The sequence below is a fragment of the Sapajus apella genome, unplaced genomic scaffold, assembly GCF_009761245.1.
Source record: "Sapajus apella isolate SASKATOON/1434 unplaced genomic scaffold, GSC_monkey_1.0 scaffold129, whole genome shotgun sequence".
NCBI classification, from domain to species: Eukaryota; Metazoa; Chordata; class Mammalia; order Primates; family Cebidae; genus Sapajus; species Sapajus apella.
Window position 1 is genome coordinate 3,810,769 of NW_022437069.1, and position 25,867 is coordinate 3,836,635.

General features: G+C 55.3%; 1 protein-coding gene across 1 annotated transcript; it reads left to right on the forward strand.

Annotated features, from left to right (window-relative positions):
* The first annotated feature begins 247 nt into the window (after positions 1–247).
* On the forward strand, positions 248–22,960 carry KLHL25 (kelch like family member 25). The gene is made up of 4 exons (XM_032262491.1): positions 248–1,780; positions 11,867–13,667; positions 14,421–14,424; positions 21,222–22,960. The coding sequence occupies exon 2, from the start codon at positions 11,878–11,880 to the stop codon at positions 13,645–13,647; it is 1,770 nt and encodes a 589-aa protein (XP_032118382.1). The 5' UTR covers positions 248–1,780; positions 11,867–11,877; the 3' UTR covers positions 13,648–13,667; positions 14,421–14,424; positions 21,222–22,960.
* The last annotated feature ends 2,907 nt before the right edge of the window (positions 22,961–25,867 follow it).

Below are 25,867 nucleotides of genomic sequence, written 5' to 3' on the forward strand. Positions count from 1 at the left end.
TGCCTGTAATCCCAGCACTTTGGGAGACCAAGGCAAGTGGATCATTTGAGATCAGGAGTTTGAAACCAGCTTGGCCAACATGGTTAAACCCCGTCTCTACTCAAAATGCAAAAAAAAAAAAAAAAAAAAGCCAGGTGTGGTGGCGCATGCCTGCAATCCCAGCTACCTGGGAGGCTGAGGCAGGAGAATTGCTTGAATCTGGGAGGTGGAGGTTACAGTAAGCTGAGATCATGCCGTTGCTCTTCAGCCAGGGTGACAGAAAAACACTTGTTATTTATGTTAACATATAATGGGTTTATTATTTAAATTAACATATAAATTTGTGCTTAGTTTTAATTTCAGCTGTAGCAAATACTAATAGGCAAAACCACATAAACAGAAACCCCTTAGGGTTCTCATTTTTCAGTTGTAAAAAGATCCTAAGACCAGTTTGAGAACAGCTGTACTACCGAAAGTCCCTGAAAACAGGGAGCTAATTGTTGGACGCTGTGCCCGGCTCTGCACGTCATCTTCCCTCCTTAGTCCCTCAGCAGTCCTTTGGGGTTAGTGTATTCTTTTCGTGTCTGTTTCACAAATGAGGAAACTGAGGCACTGAGAATGAATACCAGGCACAGGTCTCACCATGCGGAGGTGGGAGTGCCGGCACATGGGGTTGTCCCAGACTGATGTCGCTGTTCTCAAGCCAGGAGGAAGGCAGAGGCAGGGGGTGGCGGGGGAAGCCTGCTGTGTATGCTCTGGTCCTCCGCCTAGTGTGCAGCACTCAGCCTAGCAGGGAGGTGTGTCTCCGTGCGCTGTCTCCTTTTCTGAGGCCCAGGAAGACAGGCATAGGTTTGCTATAGGAAATCAGACTTTGTAACAGCATGACTCTCTTGAGGCACATGGGGTGTTGGTATCCAGAAGTGTGCTTGGTCTTTGTAAATATCCCACATTGTGCTGTTTTGGAGTGAAACAGCTTTGAATACTGGCTCCAGCCAAACTGAGGATGTGTGCACATTACTTACCTTCTCAGAGCCTCAGTTTGCTATCTGTACAACCAGGACAGTGAGACCTTATAAAGATGTTGAAAGGATTGAATGAAAGAATGTAGGCAGGGCTCCTGCACAAACACTCACGTACAGCAGGGTGCTTGAAGATAATGTCACTTTGGACAGAGTTCAACAGGTCAGAAGGGTGTGCAGTGAAAACAGTCTCCCCTGCTCTCTCCACCATAGCTAGCGGTAACTGAGTTCTTACACAGCCTGCCAGAGATATTTTGTGCACGTGCCAGTAGGTGTGTCTATATGACATATGTGGGTGTGTGATTAGTGTGGTTTTTAACACGTCAAAGGTAACGTCTGATACACAGCTGTTTCATTTTAGCGCAGAAAGCCAGTCATTTAGTTTTTTTTGACAGCTGTGTAGTACTCCATCTGTGAATGTACCCAGGTAGATCTCACCAGGCCTCTTATTCATGAACATTGTGGTTGTTCGTATCCCTTGCTTTGTAACTGCTGCGGTGTATAACCTCGCTCATGTGCAGGTGTGATGGAAGGGAAATTTTCAGGAGTGGAAATGCTGGGGCAGAGGGCACATGCATTTGTCATTTTGTAAGATGTTGCCCAATTGTCCAAAGAGGTGGTGCCAGCTATGCTCCCCCCGCTCATCTCTCTCTGTGGGGAAAGACAGAGTTGTGCCTTGGGCTTTGAGAATTGAGAGGCATTCTCATTCCGATTCAGCATCAGCTCGACAGCCTGGAGAAGAACAGCGCTTCTGGAGAACAGGAGAAAGAAATTCACTACCAGTAAGTGGCCAGCGCTTGGCTCTTTTCTTTTCTTGTTCTGTTCTGCGTGTTTGTGTTCCTGGAAGACTGTCACTCCTGGTGGGTCATTGAAAGTGATATCTAGGCCAGGGTGCTTTTAATGGCTCCATCTGTGGAACCGGACAGGAGGAGAGACAGCCCCCCTCCAGACCCTCAGGCTGCATCTGTTTGCAAAGGGCCAGGCCAGTCCTGCTGTCCAGGGGGAGGCCTCCTCAGGACACCATGTTTGCTTAGGAGGGATCCAGTCTGTCTGCCCCTCTTTGTTTCTCCCTCTGGCTTGCTCTGGCTAAGTGGAGGGAAATGAGTTACTTTGCCAGATGGGTGAACCTGAGTACTGAGCTTTTTGTCCCCTCTGTGGTGACAGCAGTGGTGTCCATTTTATTGACATTACTCCCATCTGGAGCAGCAGCTGGGCTTGCAGATGACTCCCAACTCTGGGGTCCAGAAGAAGCCAGGGCAGCAACCCCAAGCTGAGAGGGAGCGGATGCGGCAGGTAGAAGCCAGGTGGCAGCTTCCGTCGGCCTGGACAGATGCAGAGGGGCTGCACCCCTCCCTGAGCTGAACGAAGCCTCTTCATTGCAGGGTGGTTTAAGTGTGGCTTGCGGGTGGCCTACCTGGTAATCAGAACTTTTAGGACAGTATGACATAAAAAAACTATCACTTTTCTTGAAAGGATTTATCTCAAGAGAATACAGTGAACCAATGGAAGCAAAGACTTTTTTTTTCCTTGGATAAAAATTCAGACAATTATGGTGAATGGATTTGTAAACCATAGTGATAGGAGGTTTTCACAGACATTGCAGTTTACAGTCGACAAGCGCAAAGACACTAGACGAAGGTTTGTGAGGGCTCCGGGAGGCTGGGTCCCCATGCCTGCCCTTGCAGGTCCTTCATCAGCCTTTGTTCAGGAGTGAGTGAAGGATAGGAAAACGGCAACTATGTGAAAACTTCAACCAAAACCAGTATAAAACAATATTCTGCAATTGCAGTAATTTAGAAGTGTTTGTTTTGCGATAAAAACTGAAAATAATATGCCAAAGTGAAAATAGTTCTGTTTGCAGTGATCCTCAATCTTGTTGGCACCTCCCTACCCCTAAGCCTTTTTAGGCTTTTTTTTCCTAATTGATACCCAGCCTCCTCATTGCATTTTAATACCACATATCTATGCCTTACACATACGATGAAAAAGAGTTTTTCGTTCCCCAGGAACTACGCTGTGTGTCCCCGTCCACCACCTCCTCCCCGGTCATCCTGGTTAGGTGGTGTGGTCCTAGGCATTCGCATCTTTTCTGTCTTGCTCCTCGCTGTTACATCAGTAAAAGACAACACGATGGAGCTCCTGGGTGTGGCTCTTGGCCTCTCACTTGCTCTGTGGTGCCCCGACTCAAGAAGACGGGACGCTGGGCAGAAAGACGGGTGCTGCCCATTATGGCCACCTCTGCACCTGCTGCGGGCTGGATGTGTGGCCTGGACAGCTCCTCCCATGGGAGGGCTCAGCTGACTTATCCTCTTAGCAAGATGGGTTCTCTTTAAAAAAAAAAAAAATGTTGGTGAGCTGGCCAAATCCATATGCTGTCTTCCAGTAGCTAGGCAAGCCCTGGGTAGGTCCTTTCTCTAAGGTGAACTTTCTCAACCCTGATTCCCCATCTGACCACAGAGGCTGCTCCCTACTAGGACCAGTGACCCACAGGAGAGAAGTGGGTTTTGTGTTGCCTGGGTTTGTAATCCTCTTCGGGATCCCAGTGTCCTGGTGGAGAAGCTGGTGGAGAAGGCTGCTCAAAGGGTAGACAGAGAGGATGGTGTCCTGTTGCTGGGACCTGCTGGGGGACACAGGGCTGAGGCCCCGCTAACAGCTCTTCTGTCCCCTTTGGTGCTCAGTAAAGAGTGAGATGGCGTGGATTTGAACACCACCCCTTCCCCAGTCTTGGGTCAGTCAACTCACGTAGTGTAGTTATGGGAACAGACTCGGCAAGCCAGAGCCCAGGGCTCTGCCCCCGTTCCTTGCGTAGCTTTGGGCAAATTGCTTAACACCTCCTGCCCAGTTTCCTAAGCTGTGAGATGTAGATGATGATTATACCTAAGGCCGGGTAGGGATGAGGTGAGTTAACACATGAAGCACTGAGACGGTGCCCAGCACATAGTACTAAGCAACTGTGATTAACACCGTTGTTGCCATTATCATTAACCTGTAAGCTTCTATTTTCTTTATGTATTTTTTTTTTTTTTTTTTTTTTAAATGGGAGTTCGCTTTGTTCACCAGGCTGGGGTACGGTGGCACAATATTTGCTCGCTGCAACCTCCGCCTCCCAGGTTCATGCAGTTCTCCTGCCTCAGCCTCCCAAGTAGCTGGGACTACAGGCGCCCGCCACCACGCCCAGCTAATTTTTGTATTTTTAGTAGAGTCAGGATTTCACCATGTTGGCCAAAATGGTCTTGATCTCTTGACCTTCCTGTCTCGGCCTCCCAAAGTCCTGGGATTACAGGCGTGAGCCACTGTGCCCGGACCTTCTATTTTCTTATCTGTACATTTTTTACAGAAATAGTATGGCATATGGCAGGATTGGACTTTTTGGCTCTCTGGCGGGTGAGTGAAGGCATGTAGCTTGTTTTGGCCAATGAGATGTGAATACAAGTGGTGTGTGTCCTTCCAGGCCAAGCATTTACTCGTCAGTGCAATGCTTTCCAGAGCTCTCTCTCTGCCCTTCGGCATAGTGACTGGTGACATGGTGGCAGCTCTGTCATCTGGGTTCCTGGGACTGGAATTAAGAACACTGACCGCCGCGTGAACCATGATGCATGTGTTGATAGTATGAGCAAGAAATAAAATCTTTCTCCAGTACAGCTGCTGAGATTTGGGGGTTGTTTGTTGCTGAAGCAGACCCTCATCCATCCTGATTAAGACAGAAAGTCATAACCATGTCGAGCTTGGTGAGGATTAAATTTTGTATGTAAAGTGTCCAGCACAGTGTCAGATACATGAGAGTCGTGCATCTGATTTGGCTCTCTTCCTGGCCAGAATCTCCTACTGATTTTTAGCAACAAGTGTTGCTTCATCTTTCAGCAGAGTTTCACAGGCCTTGACCCCTGTTCTGTGCCTTCTGTGTGAAGGCAGAGCTGCTGCCCTGCGTAGGGCCCAGCATGGTGCCCCATCCGACCCATTCCCCTGGAGTGGAGAAGGCGTCCATCTCAGTAGCATCTTTCAGCCTGTAATCACGGCTCCCACTCCCCGGTGACCAGAGGCTGCAGTCACCCTGGGACTCAGTCGTCAATCCTGGAAGTTAAAGTGGCTGCCCTTCAAGTGTGCTTAATGTTTGGGTGCATTAAGTTAAAAGGCTGGAGCATGTGGGGAAGGCGCTGAAACCTTGGCCGGCCCTCTGGGTCTGTCTGGACCTCCCTTCACTTTCCAGGCTTTGGCTGCAGGCAGAGAGGTAGGGTCATGTGTAGAGTAATCCTATGATACATTGTCCACAAGGGACAGTGTGCATGTGTCTGGGTGGGGAAGGAGACACAAGTGTGAGAGCACTGGTTGGTGGCACTGTTGATCTTGACCTCAGAACAGCAGGCCAAGCCAGGCTGTCTCACTGCCGCATTCTCAGAGGCTGTGGAAGGGGTGTGGTTCTGTGCTGTTGGGGTGGGCATTGGCTGGGAGCTATGTGATGCAGGGACCTCATGGATGGCCTCAAGAGGAGGCCTCTTAATTACCAAGCATTGTCTGAAGCAGACATCCTCACCCCTTCCCTGAGCCTTGCTCCATTCTAGAACTGCCCAGTGGGCAGCCCATTCCTGTGCAGGAGGCGTGGGGGCCAAAATGAGGCAAGGAAGATGGGGTGAGGCCGGGGGCTGGGAGGTCTAAGTACTGCCCAGCAAACTGACCACCCCTTGGGGCCAGAAGGCGTCATTTCACGATTCTTGTGACTTCACTGCAGGTTTCAGATCTTTTCACAATAAAAAGCTGAATCAAAACCAAAATAAATAAATAAACACACTGAAAAACATAACTAATTCTGATCAGTTACATTTTAAATAAAAAGATATATACAGTATCAAATAAAGATACATAAAGATTTTTTTTTTTTTTTTTTTTTTTGTTATTTTTTATTTTTTGAGACAGTCTCTCTGTCACCCAGGCTGGAGTGCAGTGGCACTATCTTTGCTCACTGCAACCTTCACCTCCCAGGTTCGAGCAATTCTCCTGCCTCAGCCTCCCAAGTAGCTGGGACTACCCCATGCCCAGCGAATTTTTATACTTTTAGCAGAGAATGTTTTTTACCGTGTTGGTCAGGCTGGTCTCGGACTCTTGACCTCATGATCTGCCTTGGCCTCCCAAAGTGAAAATGCTGAGATTACTGGCATGAGCCACCATGCCCGGCCACTTTTTTTTTTTTTAATGGTCCATTGAAAGGCAGCAACATGGCTGGGCGCCCTCACGCATGGTTGCTGCCAGCACAGCCTCTGAAACCCAGGCAGGGGACCTCAGGCCAGGAGGCTGGTGCATCCTAGCCTGCGCTGCCAGTCCTCAGGAGGGGACAGGAGAGCAAGATGTCCACCCTTCCATCTCCTTTCCTCCCAGTGCTGACCGAACACGTCCACCTTCCTGAGGAATTAGGAGCTCAAGAGTCTGCAGTCAGGCCCCAGTGCCAAGACTGTGGCCTCCAGCCTTAGTTCCTCATCAGTGAAGTGGGAATGGTGGAAGTGGGTTTTTGGCGGGGCCCAGGGCCTGGCAATGGGACATGTCCTCGCAGCTCTGTGTTTTCATGAAGTCATCGCTGGTAGAATCCTGACTCGGATGCACCAGTGCATACTTGGTGCCAGGAAGGGCCAGGTCTTGCGTTGCTGTCAGCGTCGGCTCCTGCAGGGTGGCCATGAGCCACCGTGCAGGTTGTTGACTGCATAACGGCACCCAGCCTCATGCGGGCCGAATTTCAGCTGCATTTTCCTAAGTCTTGTGCCTGGGCCCAGAGCCACATCTGCTGATGCCAGATGTGGCTTTTCTGAGTTTTCAGAGGTGCTTTCCTGCCAAGCCAGAGACAGGTACACTGCCAGTATGCTGGCAAACCGAAAATTCACGCTGCGGGAGTGGGGGGAGTTTCAGTTTTTACCAAGGGGCCACGTGGATTGGCCGTGGCCCTGAGCTCCGGAGGTGATTTGAACTGTCCTGAGCCCTGTCCCTCTGTCCTTCCCCCATCCTCTAGTGAAGAATGACCGAGCTGACACCCTCATTTTGAGCCTTGCTAACTCTTGGTTAGTGGAGGCAGATGGGAAGGGGTTAGTGCTGCTGCCAAGCTACGTCAGGCCTTGCTGAGCATGGCGTGGAAAAAGCAGCTCTGATGGCATCCTGGTTCCTGTTTCTCTCAGAATAGGCCTTTAGCATTCTGTCACTGGAATCTTCTGTGAGCGTGGCGAGCTTTCTCCGGAACTCGAAACTGAGTCTTCTGAAAGTCTTACCCCCTGGTTACTTTCTTTCCTTGTGCATTTAGTTAACTTTCCAAAGATGATAGGAGAAGCAAGCTGGGCACACTGGTACTTGGTACGTTTCAGCCGAGTCTGTAGGTAAGGATTGCCGTGGGGAGCGGTGCTTCTAAGTGGTTCCACTCCTCTTGGCAGGGAGAAGGCTCACAGGTCTGTGGCCTTGCAGCATTGTGCAGTTACACCATGCACCTTAAATCCATCAAGGCCCAGGACGACACTTAGGTCATCAGAACAACTCTGGGATATGTGCAGAGGGAGAGTGTCTGATTGATTATGCCCCCAAAGGTGTGAGCCCTGGGCATAGGGAGGCGTCCCAGGACCTGCTTTTGGGCCCTCTCACATGCTCCCCACCCCTGCCACTGGGAGCCTGTGGCTTAGGCCCTACCATGAGGCTTGGTACATAACTGAGCACATATATCTTGAGCAACTGAAAATAATTGCACAGACCCATTCTCCTGGGTGCTGGATGGAAGGGGTGGAGGGACACACAGAGCTGAGACCCCCTGCTGAGACAAGCAGCCCCTGATCACCAATTCAGGGCACTTGATAACCCCGTGAGTTCTTAAGTGACAGGACTCAGCGAGAGCGGGTGGACTGGGGGACCATAGGACTCCACACGGCCCTCTGCACAGGCTTCCATCTTGGGTAGGTGGCAACACGGCCAGCATCCATTCCCACTCCCAGCCCTGGTCCAGTCCGTTCAGCAGTCCTGGGGAAAGAGCCTGCTTCATTCCTCAAAATTCCAGTGAACATATTAGTATAGAGTCGCACCGGTCAGTCCTGGGTGTAGGCCCCGTCACAGTGGTCGGGAGGATGACATTGGCTGATTGGCCAGGCCTGGCATGTGTCCACTCCCCACCTGATCCCCAGGGCCCAGGGATGTGCAGCACCCGGGGGCCAGTGCCCATACTGGGATCCCACCTGCTGAGCTGCCTGGAGGCGGGTGGTTCCCAGAAAAGTCAGGGTGTGAGTGCAAGGAGCAGGCGGCGTTGTGCTGGCACGAGTGAAATGGCGCCTGTCTACCACATGTCAGTTGTTACAGCTGCCTGGCCAGCATTCACCACTGCCTCGGCCTTCTTCTCTTCTGGGTCTTGAAAGTGGCTGGGCTGGCAGTCTGGGTGGGGGTGATGTGAATGAGGTTCGTGTGCTGTCTCTCAGGGCTTCAGCATGGGCATAGGAAAAGATGGACGGGTCAATGCCATCAAATCGAGTGCCTCTGTGCTGGGTTCTGTCCTGGCTGTTGAGGTCACATCAGCGAGCACCACGCATGGGCCTGCCTTTCTGGGCCTCTTGTGCAGCTGGGGAGACATTACACAAATAACATCCCCAGAACCTGAGTGGGCCTCAGCATCCTTGCCTGTAAGGTGGGGCTCCAGGGCCTCAGTTGGGATCGGGCTGAGTCGGTGAGTGAGTGGCTGCCATCAATTGGGACAGGGGCAGGCGCTACCCAGGAGGTGGGACAAACCAAGGAAACAGCTGGGCAGGTGCTTGTGCCCTTGGCACAGAGGTGCCCCAGGCTGGCGGCTCCCTGGGGGGTGGGAAACTGCCTGGGTGTGTACGTGAGTTGTCAGTGTGTTTGTCAGCAGGCAGGCATTCTTGGTGCCGACTTTGGCAGGATCTGTCAGCTTTGGGACCCTGGGCCGCCACTCAGTGTTGGCTTGGAGAGGTCACTGCTCTGCCTCCTCAGGACCATTGTGGCTGCTCTGTTTTAATTTGCTTTTTGGCTTTCTCAGTCTTTTGAGTCTTGCGTTATCCCGCCCATAACTCCCTCCAAAGGAGTCTCTGCCTGGGTGCGCTCGCAGGCACCCCAGTTAACACAGCGCCCCAGAGTGGAGCTGGTACTAGGTGTGTTGGTTCCAGGGCCATAGTACTAAGGTGAGGTAGCTGGGATCCCAGCGGGGGCTGTCCGTAAGGAGAATCCCAGAGGGGCTTGGCCCCACACTCGGAATGTCCAAGCCCAGGCATTCAAGATGCTGTTCAGCCCAAGCTTAGTACCAGCTACCTCCCGGCAGGGCAAGGGTGGGGCAGGTGGCAGGTGCTCCCTGAGGTGCCTAGGGACCTAGAGCAGGGAGGCCCTTGGAAACACAGGTGTGTTGATAATGGAACTGATACCGGCATCAGGGCCCTTGAATGTGACCTTAGTGGAGAGGGCTTGGACTTAGGAGTCCCAGGGCTTGAACTGGAGTTCTTCCTGGTCCTTGACTCTCGTTTCCCCCAGCACAGTCTGCAGACCAGAGGCAACAAACATCTCTTAAAACGTCCTGACACTGGCCGGGTGCAGTGGCTCACACCTGTAATCCCAGCGCTTTGGGAGGCCGAGGTGGATGGATCACCTGAGGTCAGGAGTTCAAGACCGGTCTGACCAACATGGTGAAACTCCATCTCTACTAAATACAAAAAATTAGCCGGGCTTGGTGGTGCATGCCTGTAATCTCAGCTATTTGGGAGGGCGAGGCAGGAGAATTGCTTGAAGGCAGGAGGCGGAGGTTGTGGTGAGCCGAGATTGCGCCATTGCACTCCAGCCTGGGCAACAAAAATGAAACTCTGTCTCAAAAAACATGTCCTGACACTGTAGGGTGGTGAAGTAGGGGACAGAGCCGCATTTGGGAAATTGTCTGATGACCAAGAGGCTGGTCTGGAGTGAGGAAACTGGAGTGAAGGTTTAGCAATCACAGCAAGATTTGGGGAAATGTCGCAGGGTCTGGAATTCAGGTTGGGCAATTCTGATCATTCATGGCCGAGCTGTTGGCACGGCCTCCCTCAGACCAGCTCAGCCTAGCCCCTCAGGCTCTGTGCCACTGCATCTGAGGGCCCAGCTTCGAGGATGTGCTCAGGACGTAGTTGTCATGTGTCCCCCATGTGTCAGTTGTCCAGTGAGTTGTGGAGGCCTGAGTAGGATGGGAATCTCACTTTACAAGAAAGCAGTAGTGAGGTACAGGGTGGAGGTGGAGCTGGGACCGCAGGGCACAGCCTGGACCTGCTTCCAGTGCTCTCTCCCCAGCCCCTAGAAGGGCTGACCTTATCGCCTCGGAGCGCTGTGGGCTGCAGGGTTGGACAGCAGTGCCTTAGGCAGGGCCTGGGTCTGCGTTCTGCCTGGAGCTTGGGGGCTCAAGCAGCAAGGCCAGTTTGGCCCCTGTGCCCTCCCTGCCTAAGCCCAAAAGCAGGGACCTTGCCTAGCTCTGATTCCTTCAGTTTCTCTGGCTCTTTGCCATGGGAGGAGTGAGCAAGACAGAGCCAGGTAGCTGGACACTCATTTCTTATTTCATTGGAGCATGAAATCGTTTCCTTCCTCTACCAGATTGTTACCTAAGTAGGAAATTGACTTAGAGCAGGAGGCTGCAGGGGAGGTGTATACTTTTGAATATTAAAAATGAAAAACTTGGTTGTTTAGGGTTTTTGTTTTTTGGCCCCATTACCAGCAGGAAGACAGCAGCACAGGCTTTTAGGGAGTCAAGATGCTGGAATGCAGTTTGCTTTTTGGCCACATTTTCTCTATAGGCATATGAGTTTTGCTGGATGTTAATGACAGTGCTTTGGAAATCCCCCAGATCAAGCAGGCAGTGAACCTGTTTGTTGGCACAGACCGTCACTCTGAGCACCAGATCCCCAGGCGTGGTGGAGAGGGGCAGACGAGGGAGGCAGGGGAGGTGTTGCTCAGACCTAGGATCCTGGAGTCACTTGGGGGACCGGGGAAGCTCTGGCTGCATGTTCCTCTGCTTTGGCCGAGGCAAATCTGGGTCGCTTTAGTTAGAGTTCAGCACGTCCTGCTGTCATCTTGGGCCTCTGCCTTGGTCTCGAGTGTGAGTCACTGGTGGGCCTGCCTTCAGGCCATCACTTGCACAGCTAGGTGAAGACCCCTGTGGGGACACCTGGATTCAGAGAACATGTCTCCACTGAGCACTTGGGCCATGATGGCGGCTCGTGGGGATGTTCCCAAAGGCAAGGGGGACGTCTGGCCAGTACCACCTGGAGCCCATCCCAGGGCAGTCTGTTGGGAGCAGGGAAAGGGGTACATGAGGCTCTGCTTGGGTGTCCACAGTAAACCCTGCAAGGATCAGTCACCTTGGACAGAGATCAGGCTTCATAACCGGACAGCCCCTGTGAGAATCCCAGCTGTGGCAGTTTGGGTAGTTTCTTTGCTTCTCTGAGCTGTGGCTTCTGTAGCTGTACAGTGGGACTCCCAAGGGAAGCTTCTGCAGAAGGCTGTCATGAGAGTGGAATGTGGTCTAAGGCACCGGTTCCTTAGCACTGCCGGACACCTGCCTGAGTCAGGAACACCGCTTGCATGCTCTCTTAACCATGGGAGGCAGCCTCAAGTCGAGCTTGCCTGGGGGATGGCTCATCGGCAGGCCAAAGATGTTTGTCCCAGAGCTGGCCCATACCCGGAGAACAGAACCAGTTTCTGCAGGGCAGGGTGAGATCCAGCCACTCTACCCTGTGTTGTCGTTGGCGACGGGGTTGTGGGAGAGGGGCTTGGTTTAGCAGAGGTGAGCAGAGAGGGGGTGGGAGGGGGCAAGGGGGCTCGTGCTAAAGAGTGAGCCCTGAGAGGGCAGATGGGCAGGAGGGGCTCCTCTGACCTGTGGGCCTGTTCCCCCGCAGGCTGGTGCACCATGTCGGTCAGTGTCCACGAGACCCGCAAGTCGCGGGGCAGCACAGGCTCCATGAACGTCACCCTCTTCCACAAGGCCTCCCACCCGGACTGCGTGCTGGCCCACCTCAACACGCTGCGCAAGCACTGCATGTTCACCGACGTCACGCTCTGGGCAGGCGACCGTGCCTTCCCCTGTCACCGTGCCGTGCTGGCCGCCTCCAGCCGCTACTTTGAGGCCATGTTCAGCCACGGCCTGCGGGAGAGCAGGGACGACACTGTCAACTTCCAGGACAACCTGCACCCAGAGGTGCTGGAGCTGCTGCTGGACTTTGCCTACTCCTCCCGCATCGCCATCAACGAGGAGAACGCGGAGTCGCTGCTGGAGGCGGGCGACATGCTGCAGTTCCACGACGTGCGGGACGCCGCCGCCGAGTTCCTGGAGAAGAACCTCTTCCCCTCCAACTGCCTGGCCATGATGCTGCTCTCGGACGCCCACCAGTGCCGCCGGCTGTACGAGTTCTCCTGGCGCATGTGCCTGGTGCACTTTGAGACGGTGCGGCAGAGCGAGGACTTCAATAGCCTGTCCAAGGACACGCTGCTGGACCTCATCTCCAGCGATGAGCTGGAGACCGAGGACGAGCGGGTAGTCTTCGAGGCCATCCTCCAGTGGGTGAAGCACGACCTGGAGCCGCGGAAGGCCCACCTGCCCGAGCTCCTCCGCAGCGTGCGGCTGGCGCTGCTGCCGTCAGACTGCCTGCAGGAGGCCGTCTCCAGCGAGGCCCTCCTCATGGCGGATGAGCGCACCAAGCTCATCATAGACGAGGCCCTGCACTGCAAAACCAGGATCCTGCAGAACGATGGCGTGGTCACCAGCCCCTGTGCCCGGCCACGCAAGGCAGGCCACACGCTGCTCATCCTTGGGGGCCAGACCTTCATGTGCGACAAGATCTACCAGGTGGACCACAAGGCCAAAGAGATCATCCCCAAGGCTGACCTGCCCAGCCCCCGCAAGGAGTTCAGCGCCTCGGCGATCGGCTGCAAGGTCTATGTGACGGGGGGCAGGGGCTCCGAGAACGGGGTCTCCAAGGACGTCTGGGTGTACAACACTGTCCATGAGGAGTGGTCCAAGGCGGCGCCCATGCTGATTGCCCGCTTTGGCCATGGCTCAGCTGAGCTGGAGAACTGCTTGTATGTGGTGGGGGGACACACGTCCCTGGCAGGTGTCTTCCCGGCCTCACCTTCGGTCTCCCTGAAGCAAGTGGAGAAATACGACCCTGGGGCCAACAAGTGGATGATGGTGGCCCCCCTGAGGGACGGCGTCAGCAATGCTGCAGTGGTGAGCGCCAAGCTGAAGCTCTTTGTTTTTGGAGGAACCAGCATCCACCGGGACATGGTGTCCAAAGTCCAGTGCTATGACCCCTCAGAGAATAGGTGGACGATCAAGGCTGAGTGCCCCCAGCCTTGGCGGTACACCGCCGCCGCTGTCCTGGGCAGCCAGATCTTTATCATGGGGGGTGACACGGAATTCACGGCTGCCTCGGCCTACCGCTTTGACTGTGAGACCAACCAGTGGACACGGATTGGGGACATGACCGCCAAGCGCATGTCCTGCCACGCCCTGGCTTCCGGCAACAAGCTCTATGTGGTCGGGGGCTACTTTGGGACCCAGAGGTGTAAGACCCTGGACTGCTATGACCCCACTTCAGATACATGGAACTGCATCACCACGGTGCCCTACTCACTCATCCCCACGGCCTTCGTCAGCACCTGGAAGCACCTGCCCGCGTGAGGAGCACCTGCCGAGCCCAGGTGAGCCCCTGGCAGCCCAGAGCCACTCTGGGTCTGGAAGGGTCATGGGGGAACGCAGTACCGCCTGCTCCCACTCTGGGTGAGGGTCACGGTGTCTTCCAGGGAAGTCTGGGTGGGCAGCAGGTGGCTGGTGTGCTCTGGTGTCAACTCCTGGCTCTGCCTTCTATTTGCAGTTAACCTGGAGCAAATTGTTCAACCAGGCTGCAAAATGGGGACAAAAACCTTAGTTAGACCAGCAGGGTGGTTTCTAAACATGGCTACACTTCAGAATCACCCAGGGATCTTTTGACAATGCCCTGTGGAACTTGGGTCAACCTGCAAAGTCTGAGGGTGCGATCTCCACACAGCCTGCTCTTAGTTTTGACAACAGGTGCAACAAAGGGGGCCCCCCAAACCACCCTCTGTCAGTTTTGCCTGAAGGACTTACAGAACTCGCTGAAGGCTGTTAGGCTCACACTTACAGTTTATTACAGGGAAAAGATACAGATTAAGCTAAGCCAAGGGAAGAGATGTACAGTAGGGCAGAGTCCAGGAGAATGGCCCCTCCCCATGAAATCAGGACAGTGTTACTCTCCCCACACTGATGAGTGTTGATATGTATGAAGACTGCCAACCAGGCCCAGGCGCAATGGCTCACACCCGTAATCCCAGCACTTTGGGAGGGCTGAGGTGGGCAGATGGCTTGAGCCTAGTTCAAGACCAGCCTGGGCAACATGGCAAAACCCTGTCCTACTAAAAATACAAGAAAAATAGCCAGGTGTGGTGGTTGCACACCTGTAATCCCAGCTACTTGAGGGGCTGAGGTGGGAAGGATCACTTCAACCTGGGAGACAGAGGCTGCAGTGAGCCAAGATCATGCCACTGTACTCCAGTGTGGGTGACAGAGCGAGACTCCATCTCAAAAAAAAAAAAAAAGATTGCCAACCAGCATGTCTACATGGTGGAGTCCCCCAAATAACGCCAAAACCTGCATGGTGGGGACAGGCAGCCTTGGTTTGGGTGCTGTCTCTCCTGAGGGCAGCTGTGTGCTCACCAGCGTGCAGGGGCTGGGGAGAAGTCCTTCCTCAAAGCCGCAGGCATCTGGCTTGAGCGAGGTCATCCTCGAGGGCCTTGGAGTAGGACTTCCGCAGAGCAGGTGTCCGTGGGTTGCTGCTGCACCTTCACTGTGTGGAATTGCTGTGAAAACAGGCGACATGCAAAGGGCTTTATAGGAGGTGATGGTGGGACGGAGACACTGGGAGCAGCTTGGGCCAGGCTCTGTGGACCTGCAGTGAAGAGAAGGAACGGGCGGGAGGAAGGTCTCATCTGCTGCTGGTGCAATCTCCTGAGAAGCTGAGCTGGGGGCAGGGTCAGTGTGGGGTCCTGCCATGAGAGAGGGTGTCCCAGCCAGCGTGGCAGGGTAATGGGGTAGATGCCAGAGAAGGGCTTTGTGCCTAACACGCCCTCTGTGGCCCGGCCTGGGAAAGGCCAGGGTGTGTGCCACTTCGCCTTTCTCCAGCTCTTGCTCTCCTGGGCCCCTCACCCCTGGGATGGGGGCAGGAGATCCCTGGATACACTCTGCCTTCAGCACAAGTGAAGACTGTGGAAGACAAGCTTTCCTGCCCGAGGGAGCCTCCTGCAGTGCTGGGCGGTGGCACTGATCCCTGTTTGTGGGCTCAGCTTCAGGTCACGGGAACCCTGTCAGGAGCTGGCCTGAGCTAGAAAATTAATTTTCTCGATGAGCCGGCGGCTGCTGACACAAATGCTGAAAGCTCTCCCCAGCAAAGTCGGTCACTGTTAGCTGGGATTGCTTCTCAATGGAACCTGATGGTTCAGCCTCTAAATCAGACCCAGCCAAGCCTTTGAGTCCCTTCAAGAGACACAATGAAGGCTGGGCGCGGTGGCTCACGCCTGTAACCCCAGCACTTTGGGAGGCCGAGGCGGGCGGATCACAAGGTCAAGAGAGCGAGACCATCCTGGCCAACATGGTGAAACCCCATCTCTGTTAAAATACAAAAATTAGCTGGGCGTGGTGGCGTGCGCCTGTAGTCCCAGCTACTCGGGAGGCTGAGGCAGGAGAATTGCTTGAACCTGGGAGGCGGAGATTGCAGTGAGCCGAGATTGTGCCACTGCACTCCAGCCTAGCGCCTGGCGACAGAGCAAGACTCTGTCTCAAAAAAAAAAAAAAGGGAAAAAAAAAGGAGAGAGAGAGGGACACGATGCAGGCGAGGACGGCCCGGGCCCAGGCATCTAATCGGCAAACACGGTGTTTGGGCTCACAGAGGCCAGCCTGAATAGGAGCACTGCTTTTCTTCTCTTTTTTTGAGATGCAGTTTCACTCTGTCACCCAGGCTGGAGCGCAGTGGAGTGCTATCTGCAACCTCCACCTTTCAGGTTCTAGCGATTCTTGTGCCTCAGCCTCCTGAGTTGCTGGAATTATAGGCATGAGCCACCACACCCGGCCCACTTTTCTCTTTTACAGCTTTTCTGTTTTCTTTCTTTCTTTTTTTTTTTTGAAACAGAGTCTCGCTCTGTCACCCAGGCTAAAGTGCAGTGGCGCGATCTCAGCTCACTGCAACCTCTGTCTCTCAGGTTCAGGCAATTCTCCTGCCTCAGCTTCCCAAGTAAGGGGGGCTACAGGCATATGCCACCATACCCAGCTACTTTTTGTATTTTTAGTAGAGACAGGATTTCACCATGTTGGCTAGGCTGGTCTTAACTCCTGACCTCAGGTAATCCACCTGCCTCAGCCTCCCAGAGTGCTGGGATTACAGGTGTGAGCCACTGCCCCCAGCCTTCATCTTTTTTTTTTTTTTTTTTTTTTTTTTTTTTTAATGTGCTCTCTTTGGAGAAAAATCAGACCTGCCAAATGTCCTAATTTCCTGAGGAGTGAGATTCCAAGAGGATACTGGCATTTCCTCATTAATTCCCTGTTGCTATTCTCTAGATCATTTAGGAACCTGGGGAATGTCACTTGTGGGAAATGGAGGCTCCTTCCACCCCAGGCCAGCCAGCCAGGGAAGGGTGAGGGGGCCCATGCCGCTGGCCCCAGGCAGCTAAAACCATCTCTTGTCTGAACCTCCAGACCAGGGCTGCCCCAGAGGCTCCCTCCCACCTGGCCCTGGCTGTCAGCTGGACCTAGTGAATTACGTGTCTTCCAGGAATTGCTCTGCTCCGGCGCCCTGGAAGGGAAGCATGCACAGTGCCTTTGCTGTGACTTTTTTGGCTGTTCCACCCTGGACTGGTTACTTGATTCCCCTGAGGCTCAGCTTCCCCATCTGGACAATGGGAGTGGAAATCGTATTACTCACAGCACTTGAATAGAGATAAACGATTGACACTTTCAGAAGCAGCTTCAAAAGGGGTAGCCATGGAGGACGGGGGATGCTGATGATGATGGTTTTGGTGTGCTGTGGGTTGCAAGGGCCTCTAGATGTCCCTGCTTAGCCCCTCCCTCTAGAAAGGCCCATCCACCCATGACTGCTCTTCCTCTGTGGGCACACGCCCTGTTCCTGCCTGAGTCCTCCTCAGTCTGTCATGGGGTTGCTGTCATCAGCCCCATTTAGGGATGAAGAGGTGGACACACAAGACTGGGCCAGTCCCAGATCTGACTGGGAAGTTACTTCCAGACCCTGTCATCCCAGAGCCATGTCCCCAAGGCATTCGTAAGCCGCTCTGGGCTGCGTGTTTCCCAGCGGCCACGCCGAATCTGGGTTGCTCTTAGGCTTCTGCCATTGCCCTGCGTTCTAGCCGCTTCTTTCTCATGGGCCTGGCAGCCATTCAGAGACCCTCTGCACAGCCCCTCTTCCGCCTGAGGCCACCCTACTCCCATGGCTTCTGTCTCCTCGGGGTGACCCTGGGTTGTTCCCATGCTCTGCAAAGCCCCTCCTGTTCACCTTCTGCCTGGACAGCTCAGTCTCCTAGTTGTCTTCAAAGGCGAGGAGTGAACTGGGCTCTCCACAGATGGGCCTGCATCACAGAAGCCAATACCCAGGCATGCCTAGCCCTCCCCGCGTCCCTAGGAAAGGGAACCACAGTGGCTGCAAGCAGAGCTCTTGCTGCTGGGCCACTCAGGCGGCCACTGTGGCACTGCCAGGGCTGAGCCAGAGGAGAGCCCCCGACTCAGGCAGCTGCAAACTGGGGCCTGTGCTGTGGCTCTGAGTGGGAGGAGGGGCAGAGCCCTGGAACCAGACAAGGCTTGTGGGGAGCTGGGTGGAGTGCCCTCGACAAGGACAGAGCCAGAAAGGGTGGAAACAAGTACACCTACCTCCTACCCCCCCACCCCAGGGTGGGCTCCCCTCGTGAACACAGCACTCCTCACTGAGCCCAGGTCATCGGCCACCTAGAGTGTCATCTGGCAGTGCCTGGGCCCGAGATGGCTTCTGTTGCCACCCCACCCCCACCCCCCGCATTCCCCTCCCTGACCCTGCTGTCCCAGGCAGAAGCGGGGATCAGGCCAAGGGTGCTGGTGAGAAGTCCAGCTCTCGCCAGTCCCCGTGAACGTGGCTGAGTTTCCCGCGTCCACGCCGGGCCCAACTGTCCCTATGCCTGGAGGGCCCTTTGCAGGATTTTGACATAAGCTTCAGAAGCCACCAGGAGGTCCTCTGGACACTGTGGCCTCCTGTTGGAGCTCTTGGTAGGTGTGAGCATCTGCATGGCGTCCCGTCATACTCCAGAGCTGTTTGTCGGCGGTCCTGCTGTGACAGGACGCCGACTAGGGCTCCGAGAGGGGAGACAGTTGCCATCAGATGAACAGTGAGTAAGGCTGGAGCAGGACTGGAACCCTGAGTGTGCTGTGTGCCTGCAGGCGCGTCTAGGGAGCTGGCCACGGGCATCCTCACGTCTGTGCCCCTGGCACAGAGAACAGGCTTGGCCAGCAGCTGCCCAGAAGCAGCGGGGAATTGCTGAGCGGGAGCCTGGGTGATGGCAGGACCTCCAGGGCAGCCCCTTGCTCCAGTGTTGGGGTTAGATCCACGGCCTAGGGGATAGAAGCCAGCGGCCACAGGAGGCGCCTGGTTACCCCGTAAGGGTGGTCTTGGCTGCAAACGTTCTCTCCTTTTCTCTCCCACTGGGTACTCCCCCCAACCCTTCTCTCCCCAGCCGCCTCCAGCATGGGGGGTTGCCGAATGCCAGGCAGGCGTTCAGCTGCCGACAGCTCGTCCTCCCTTCACAGGCGTTACTGGGGCCCAGCCACTGTAGCCACTGGGGTGCAGGGCAGGGGCTCCAGTCGCAGCCCTGGGAAAGGCCAAGCTCTTTAATCACTGTGGCTTTCACTGCTGCAGAAGGGGCAGTGCAGCACCTTCTCTCCTGCCTTAAAAGAAGTTGGTACAGGCCAGGCATGGTGGTTCACGCCTGTAATCCCAGCACTTTGGGAGGCCGAGGTGGGCGGATCACCTGAGGTCGGGAGTTCGAGACCAACCTGACCAACATGGAGAAACTCCATCTCTACTAAAAATATAAAAAATTAGCCTGGTGTGGTGGCACTTGGCTGTAATTCCAGCTACTCGGGAGGCTGAGGCAAGGAAATTGCTTGAACCCCGGGAGGTGGAGGTTGCAGTGAGCCAAGATGGCGCCATTGCACTTCAGCCTGGGCAACAAGAGTGAGACTGTCTGAAAAAAAAAAATTGCTACAGGTGGGAAATCTCAGAGTGCAGGCCTGAGGGTTTCTACCAGCCTCGAGGATTGGGCCTGGCTAGGCAAGTGCCCAGGATCGGGGTCTGTCCGTCCAGTTATCAGCAGTCATTTGTTTCTGTGCCGGGCTGGGGGATAGGGCACCATCCCACCCTTGATGGTACAGGCAGAGTCCAGCAGGGCAAGCCCTACACCAACCCACAGGACGCACGCTGGCCAGGGCCTGCTGCACACAGTAAATGCAGGGCGGCCGCTGACCCCCCATCCACTCTGCGAGCTGGAGGATTAGCCCAGTTCATAGATGAGGAGGCCAGGCCCCAGGGAGCACCTGCCAAAAATTAAAGGGGCCCAGCCTGGGACGGAACACAGGAGCCTGGCCGTGAGGCTCCCCAGCTCCTAAGCTGTCGTCTGTATTCCTCTCAACAGCTCAGGGCGCGTTGAGGGGTACCCCCAGGTAGGTGGCATGGATGTTTAGTTCCAGGTAGCAGTGAGGCCTCGCCATGAAGGGACCACATGTTGGCATGTGCTGTTGCTGGGACAGGGGCAGGATCGGGCGGCCAGGCCCCAGAGGACAGGGTTTGCCATCTTAGAGGGGTCAGGGGCAGGATCGGGCGGCCAGGCCCCAGAGGACAGGGTTTGCCATCTTAGAGGGGTCAGGGCCAGGATCGGGTGGCCAGGCCCCAGAGGGCCGGCTTTGCCATCTTAGAGCATCTCAGGGACCCCTGTGAACCCAGCTTCACTTGTGAGGAGCTTGGAGGCATTTGGGGACCTTCTCAGCGACACAACCCAGCCTCTGTATCCGGAAACAACTTGACCACCTGGGAGGGCAGAATTCCTGCAGAGCAGCCTTGAGAGAGCAGAGGGCCCAGCGCTGTGAGGGATGGAGAGGTGCACCCCACTTAAAGGGGAAAGTCCCGCAGGCTTCAGTGCTTTAATTGAAGTGTGTTACTAAGGTTACTTGGATACACACATACAACTAGAAAACTCTTACGTTCTTGGTCTTACACAACTGTAAAGCTAACACGTACCGGTTAAATACAACCAAAGCCAAAATCCCCGGATAGCGTCAACCATTAATCATGACTTTGCTGAGACTCCTTGCCTCGTGGAGCGGATGAACACACAGGGTTGCTAGAGGGCTCTGCCTGCCTCTGCCCCCGGTGTGGGAGGGCTCACCTCTTTCCCTTTCGGGGCCTCGGAGAGGCATAATGTGGGAGGGAACTTCATATTAGAGGAATTGGCTTGCTTGATGGAGGCTGAGAAGTCCTGTGTTAGGCTGCAAGGTGCAGAACCAGGAAAGCGGAGGGCAGAGCTCAGGCCACGTACTAAGGCCCCAGAGCCTGGGGCGGGGGTGGGGTGGTGAGCAGCAAGTCCCAGAGTCCAAAGGCCAGAGAACCTGGAGCTCTGTTGCCTGAGGGCAGGAAAAGAGCAACCTAGCTCCAGAAGGAAGAAGCCTGAGTTCCTGTTTCATTAGCTCTGTGCTCTAGCAGGGACCCAGCCCGTCAGATGGTGCGGGCCTGCACTGGGGGAGGATCTTTCCCACCCAGGCCACGGCTCTCACACTGGTGCCCTCTGGAAGCAACCACACAGATGCACCGGGACAGCCCAGCCATTCACAAGTACCAGGCCGCCTGCATTTCCCTTCCAGGAGAAGAGGGCCAGGCTCAGCACCTGCGGCAGCACTTAAAATACACAACTTGCCCCCCTGGACCTCTGGGTATCCCCAAATCCAATCAAGTTGACATCTAAATCATCTGTCACACTCGGTGGGGGAAGCAGGCCCCGGGTGCCTGAATCGCTGGGGAGTGTGCTGCTGGCGCGCGCTGCGTCCGGAGTTCTCACGCCTGAGCCCCACAGGCAGCTGCTTCATTGTCATTTTGTTCCCGATCAGGACAGAACAATGTGGCCACTGATTGATTTTCTCTTTCTTTCATCCCTCCACAGACTGCGGCCCTCAGTGTCACAACGTGGCCTTGGCTTGTCTGCCACAGCGGGAGCTCAGCCAGCCCTGGGCCAGCACTCCGAGAGGTGGAAGGGGCTCCGCCAACTCTGGGGAGCAGCAGCCTTCAGCTGTTCTGAGCCTGAGGCGAGAAGAGAAGTGTCTCTTGCAGCTGTGCCCCCGGGGGCCTTCTCAGCTTTGCAGTGGTTTGTGGGAAGAGATTCCTTCCAGAGGGGCATAGATGCCACCAGGACCGACCTTGGCCTCGGCGAGAAGGACGCCTTGAGATCGAGATCACCTTTTTGGCAGGTCCTGAACTGGGGCCCGGCAGGCAGGGGCAGGGAGGAGCCCTGGGTGGGCGTCAGGGCCCGCAGCACTGCTGGCACAGCCCGTTCCTCCCGGCCTGCCCTGCTGGGGCTGAATTGCCATCTGTAGATGGTGTCCCAGGCCTGGGAAACCAGGTCCCAGGTTGAGACCAGAAAGGTGATGAGGAGAGAACCTGGGACAGATTTTATAAGGGGCAGAAATTCTGCAGGGGGCCTCAGTGACATCCACAAGGACGCCCAGACCTCCAAGGTCTGTGGACCCCTCCTGCAAAGCTGTAAGTCCCAGCCCACCCACTCAGGGCCTTACCCAGTGCATGGCCCGGTGGGAACACAGATGATCGTGCCCACTCACTGGAGCTGGGCCTGTGGCAGGGTCAAGGTTTCAAGTACCCTCAGGGACCTCCCCTCCTCAGAGCCCACCCTGAGAGGCAGCAGTGACCCCCATCGCACACGCCTGCCGGCCGCACTGGGGGCTCCCTCCCAGCAGACCGCGCCAAGACCAGCAGCACTGGGGGCTCCCTCCCGGCAGACCGCACCAAGACCAGCAGCACTGGGGGCTCCCTCCCGGCAGACCTCGCCAAGACCAGCAGCACTGGGGGCTTCCTTCCAGCAGACCACGCCAAGACCAGGAGCAGGTGCAAGCTGGAGATAGCAGAGGGACCCCAGGGTGTGCCCTGCAGATGGCACCAGGGCCACATCCGTCTCGTGTGGAGGACAGTGGCGTCCTCACCCCCCTCTTTTGTCTTGGGCCCTGTCTGCTCCCTGAGCTCCAGGATAAGAAGAATGGCCCCAAGGGACCTGCCTAGATCTCTTCATTGCTGTCACCTCCTCGGTCACTGGGGTCCCTCACCAGTACCTCCCTCACACCTGGGCTATGGGGAGGTTGGCACCTGTCAGTGACTAGCCTAACACCTCTCGTCCACTCCAAGCCACCATTTGAGGGGGGCGGAGGTGTTGGTATCCTGGCAGGGGGCTGGGCAGGGTGTCTACACCTGTGGCTTCTCAGGCATCTGCAGTGTGAACACCGCTTGGCTGGCTCGGGATTAGGGCAGCAGTGGGGGCTGCGCCACAAAGCAGTTACTTAAGCAGCCCCGACTGTCCCTGTGCCTTGGTGGGGGTCCTGGAGGCCTCTTGGGGAGTGGGACCTTTGGGCAGGGTTGCCCACTGATGCACTTCTGCCATGGGGTGCTGGCTACATGGAGCTCCATGGACCTTATAGACCCAGCAGATCCCGCCTGAAGACACTTGGCTGTGGTCCCAGGGCATGGCTCTGCCAGGCCTGCAGGGAGGGCGCCTGGACTTTATCTTGGTTGAGATAAAGCACACTTCTCACATAGCACAAAGGACGTGCCGTGGTGCTTTCCCCAAAGTTGTGTTGCTTTTGTCAGTTTTTTTAGCTTAATAAAAAGAGAAGTTTCTTGGCCTGCCTTGTGTGCTGGGCTCGGTCTTGGAGACATGGCTGTTGTCCGACTTCGGTTCTGTCCCACCAGCCAAGGCTCAAAGACTGCCTGCTGGCATCTGCCCCTCATGAGCTGGGAACTGGGGGCCCACCCAGATGAGAGCTCCCCCCCACCCCAGTTCCTGTGCCTCCTAAAGTTACTTTAGAAGGCACAAAATTGATTGATGTGGAGAGTCCTGATCCTCTCTGCCTCTCCTCCTGAGAGCAGTTATCTCCTGGAAACTGGTAAATACAAGCTGGGAATGTAATTCCATCCATTCGAAAAGGTAGAACCCCCAGTCGATGCTCCTTTGTCTGAAAATAACCTAAGTGCAATTCCCAGGGGTGAGATGGCTCCAGGAGGCAGCTTCTCGGTCGCAGCGCCAGCTCACAGCACCATTGGCGCCTGTTGGTTGCACCGCGGGCCCTGGTCTACCTGCCCTCCTTGTGCCTTTTCTAGTCACCATGAACCTCGAGAGCTCAAGCGTCTGCCCACAGGTAAACATTGTGTTCTGTATTCTGTGGTCTGACCTTCAGGCACCCCTCAGACAGCAGGTAGCCCAAGAGGTCATGCTGTGGCACAGCCTGGGTGCAGGGTGGCTGTGCTGTGAACTGGAACCCAGAGGTGACCCGGAACAGTGACTCTCAGTGGTGGCTTCCGTGGTGGTCAGTGGCGGCTTCCGTGGTGGTCAGTGGCATGCCAGCCCGCCAAATCCAAATGGGGCTTTCACAGTGTAAGAAGTGCTTCAGATGCTAACGTATGGGCCTAAGGCCATATTCCTTAAAAATTGGAATGATCTTGAGTGAATGTGTGTGTCTCAGAGGTGAGTATGGTGCATGAGCATACTCCACCAGGCCCTCCCAGGCTGCCCCTAGTCACAGCCTGGGAAGGGCGTCTTGGCGCTCGCCTGGCACTGTCTGCCTGCAGCAGTGCTGGGGATCACAGATGAATGCCACCGCTTCCACACGGCCCTGAGCTCAGCCCTCTGGGCACCCGACGCCAGGAGTTGGCTCCAGCTAGAGTCCTGTGAGTACAGCCCAGACAGCAGCGGAGGTGACGTTCCCTGTCACGCAGCCACAGGGTGAGTGTGAGCCCCGGCCGGACAGTCACAGAACCAGTATGAGCTGGCCGTGGCCCACGGGGTTCCATATTGCACCCCACCTCCTGTCTCCCTGCCCCATCTTCCATGCTAGGCAGCGGTTTCCTGGTCCACCCTGGCGATCCCAGCCCTGGCCACCCCATTTGCATTCTCCCAAGGACTAGAACTCAGTCACATCGATGCCTGACTGCGAGCGGGACTGGGAAGTGTCCCGAGAAGACTCCAGGATTCCAACACCAAGTAAAAGGAGCATGGACATTAAGACGGCAACCTCTTTCTCTCCATGCTGGGTCAGGGGTTGGAACCGGGGCACACCGCCTGCCTCCTGCTTCTCTGGGAGCCGCTGTCCGCCGAGAGCCTGGCTCTGTGCTGCTGACATTGGTCAGACCCCCACTGTGTGCTACCCACTGGCCAGCATTTTGCATAATTACCTCCTTTAACCCTTGCAGTGACCCCCGGAGGTAGACATTCTTGTCTTCATCTTGCTGATGAGGAAATGGGCCCAGAGGTCACTGTAACTTGCCTAAGGTCTCACGCTAGTAGGAGGAGGAGAAGGGGGCAACACAGTTGCAATTGACAGAATGTGGACTCTGGAGCCGGGCCCACCTGGGCTTGGGTTCAAGCGCTCGTGTATGTACAAGCTTGGTTAAACCACTTGATCCTTTGATAGAGGCTTAATGATGTCAGGGTTGAGTTGAGGTCAAGTTCTATAAAGCACTAAACACCATGACCAGTGCCCAGATAACCCTTTACAGGGGGAGAATGGCCACCTCATTGCAGCGGAAGTGGGATTTGAAACCAAGCCACATGTTACGTTGTGGGGGCTGGGAGGGGTGTTGCTTCCAGTCATTCCCCAGCAGGCCCACTTCCATGTTCCTTGGCCTCCCAGGGGTCAGACTGAGTCTAGGATGCGGCTTTGGGAAGGGAGAAGGCGCACTCCCCATCAGTGATGGTGTGAGGTCTCCCTGGAAACCTCGGCCCCAAGATGGCCAATGCAGCTTTCCTGGGTTGTGCCTGATGCAGGAGAGAAAATGGGCTATCTCAGGGACTTTGGCATCCTGAGAACCTGCCTGGGGGCACTATCGAGTTGCCAAGGCCAAGGAGAAGGTAGCCAACTGCCTCCTCCACCCAGCGGCTCAGCCAGGTTTCCCTGCCTTCAAAGGGCCCTTCTTTGCCCAGGAACTGACAAGAATGAGCCCAAAGTCATCCACCCCAAGGGTGTGTGGCAACCACCCCTTGCTCAACACCCAAGGCTGTAAATCACAGTGGGAAAAGAAGCAACCTCTTCAGACGCAGTTGTCTGTAATGAGCGCGGCTTGGAAAGCGCCTCAGTTCTTCTGCATCATTGGGAGGATATTGTGCAGAGTAAGAAACTTGCATGCCCTGCCTGTCATGTCCCTCCCGGCCCGGATGGATCCACCCAGACTCTGTCCTTCAGGAGGTAGGAATGGTCTTGTAACTTGCAGAAGTGATTGGCCCCCAGCTGCTCTCCTGCCCTCAGGCCCAGTCCTACTTGACCTGCAGCTTGCCCTGCCCACAGCACCTGCAGAGGTTCAGGCCCTGCCCAGGGAGCCCGGGTGAGTCGGGTGAATTTCCCAGGATGGGCACAGTATTGTCCCGCATTTTCATTTGCCCTGTTGGGCTTTGGGATGTGGCTCTGCTTCATTAAGGGTCAAGGAAAAGCCTAGAAGAGGCCACATTTTTTTTTTTTTTAATATATAGATATTTTATTACCCTTTAGGTTCTGGGCTACATGTGCAGATCTTGCAGGATTGTTGCATAGGTAC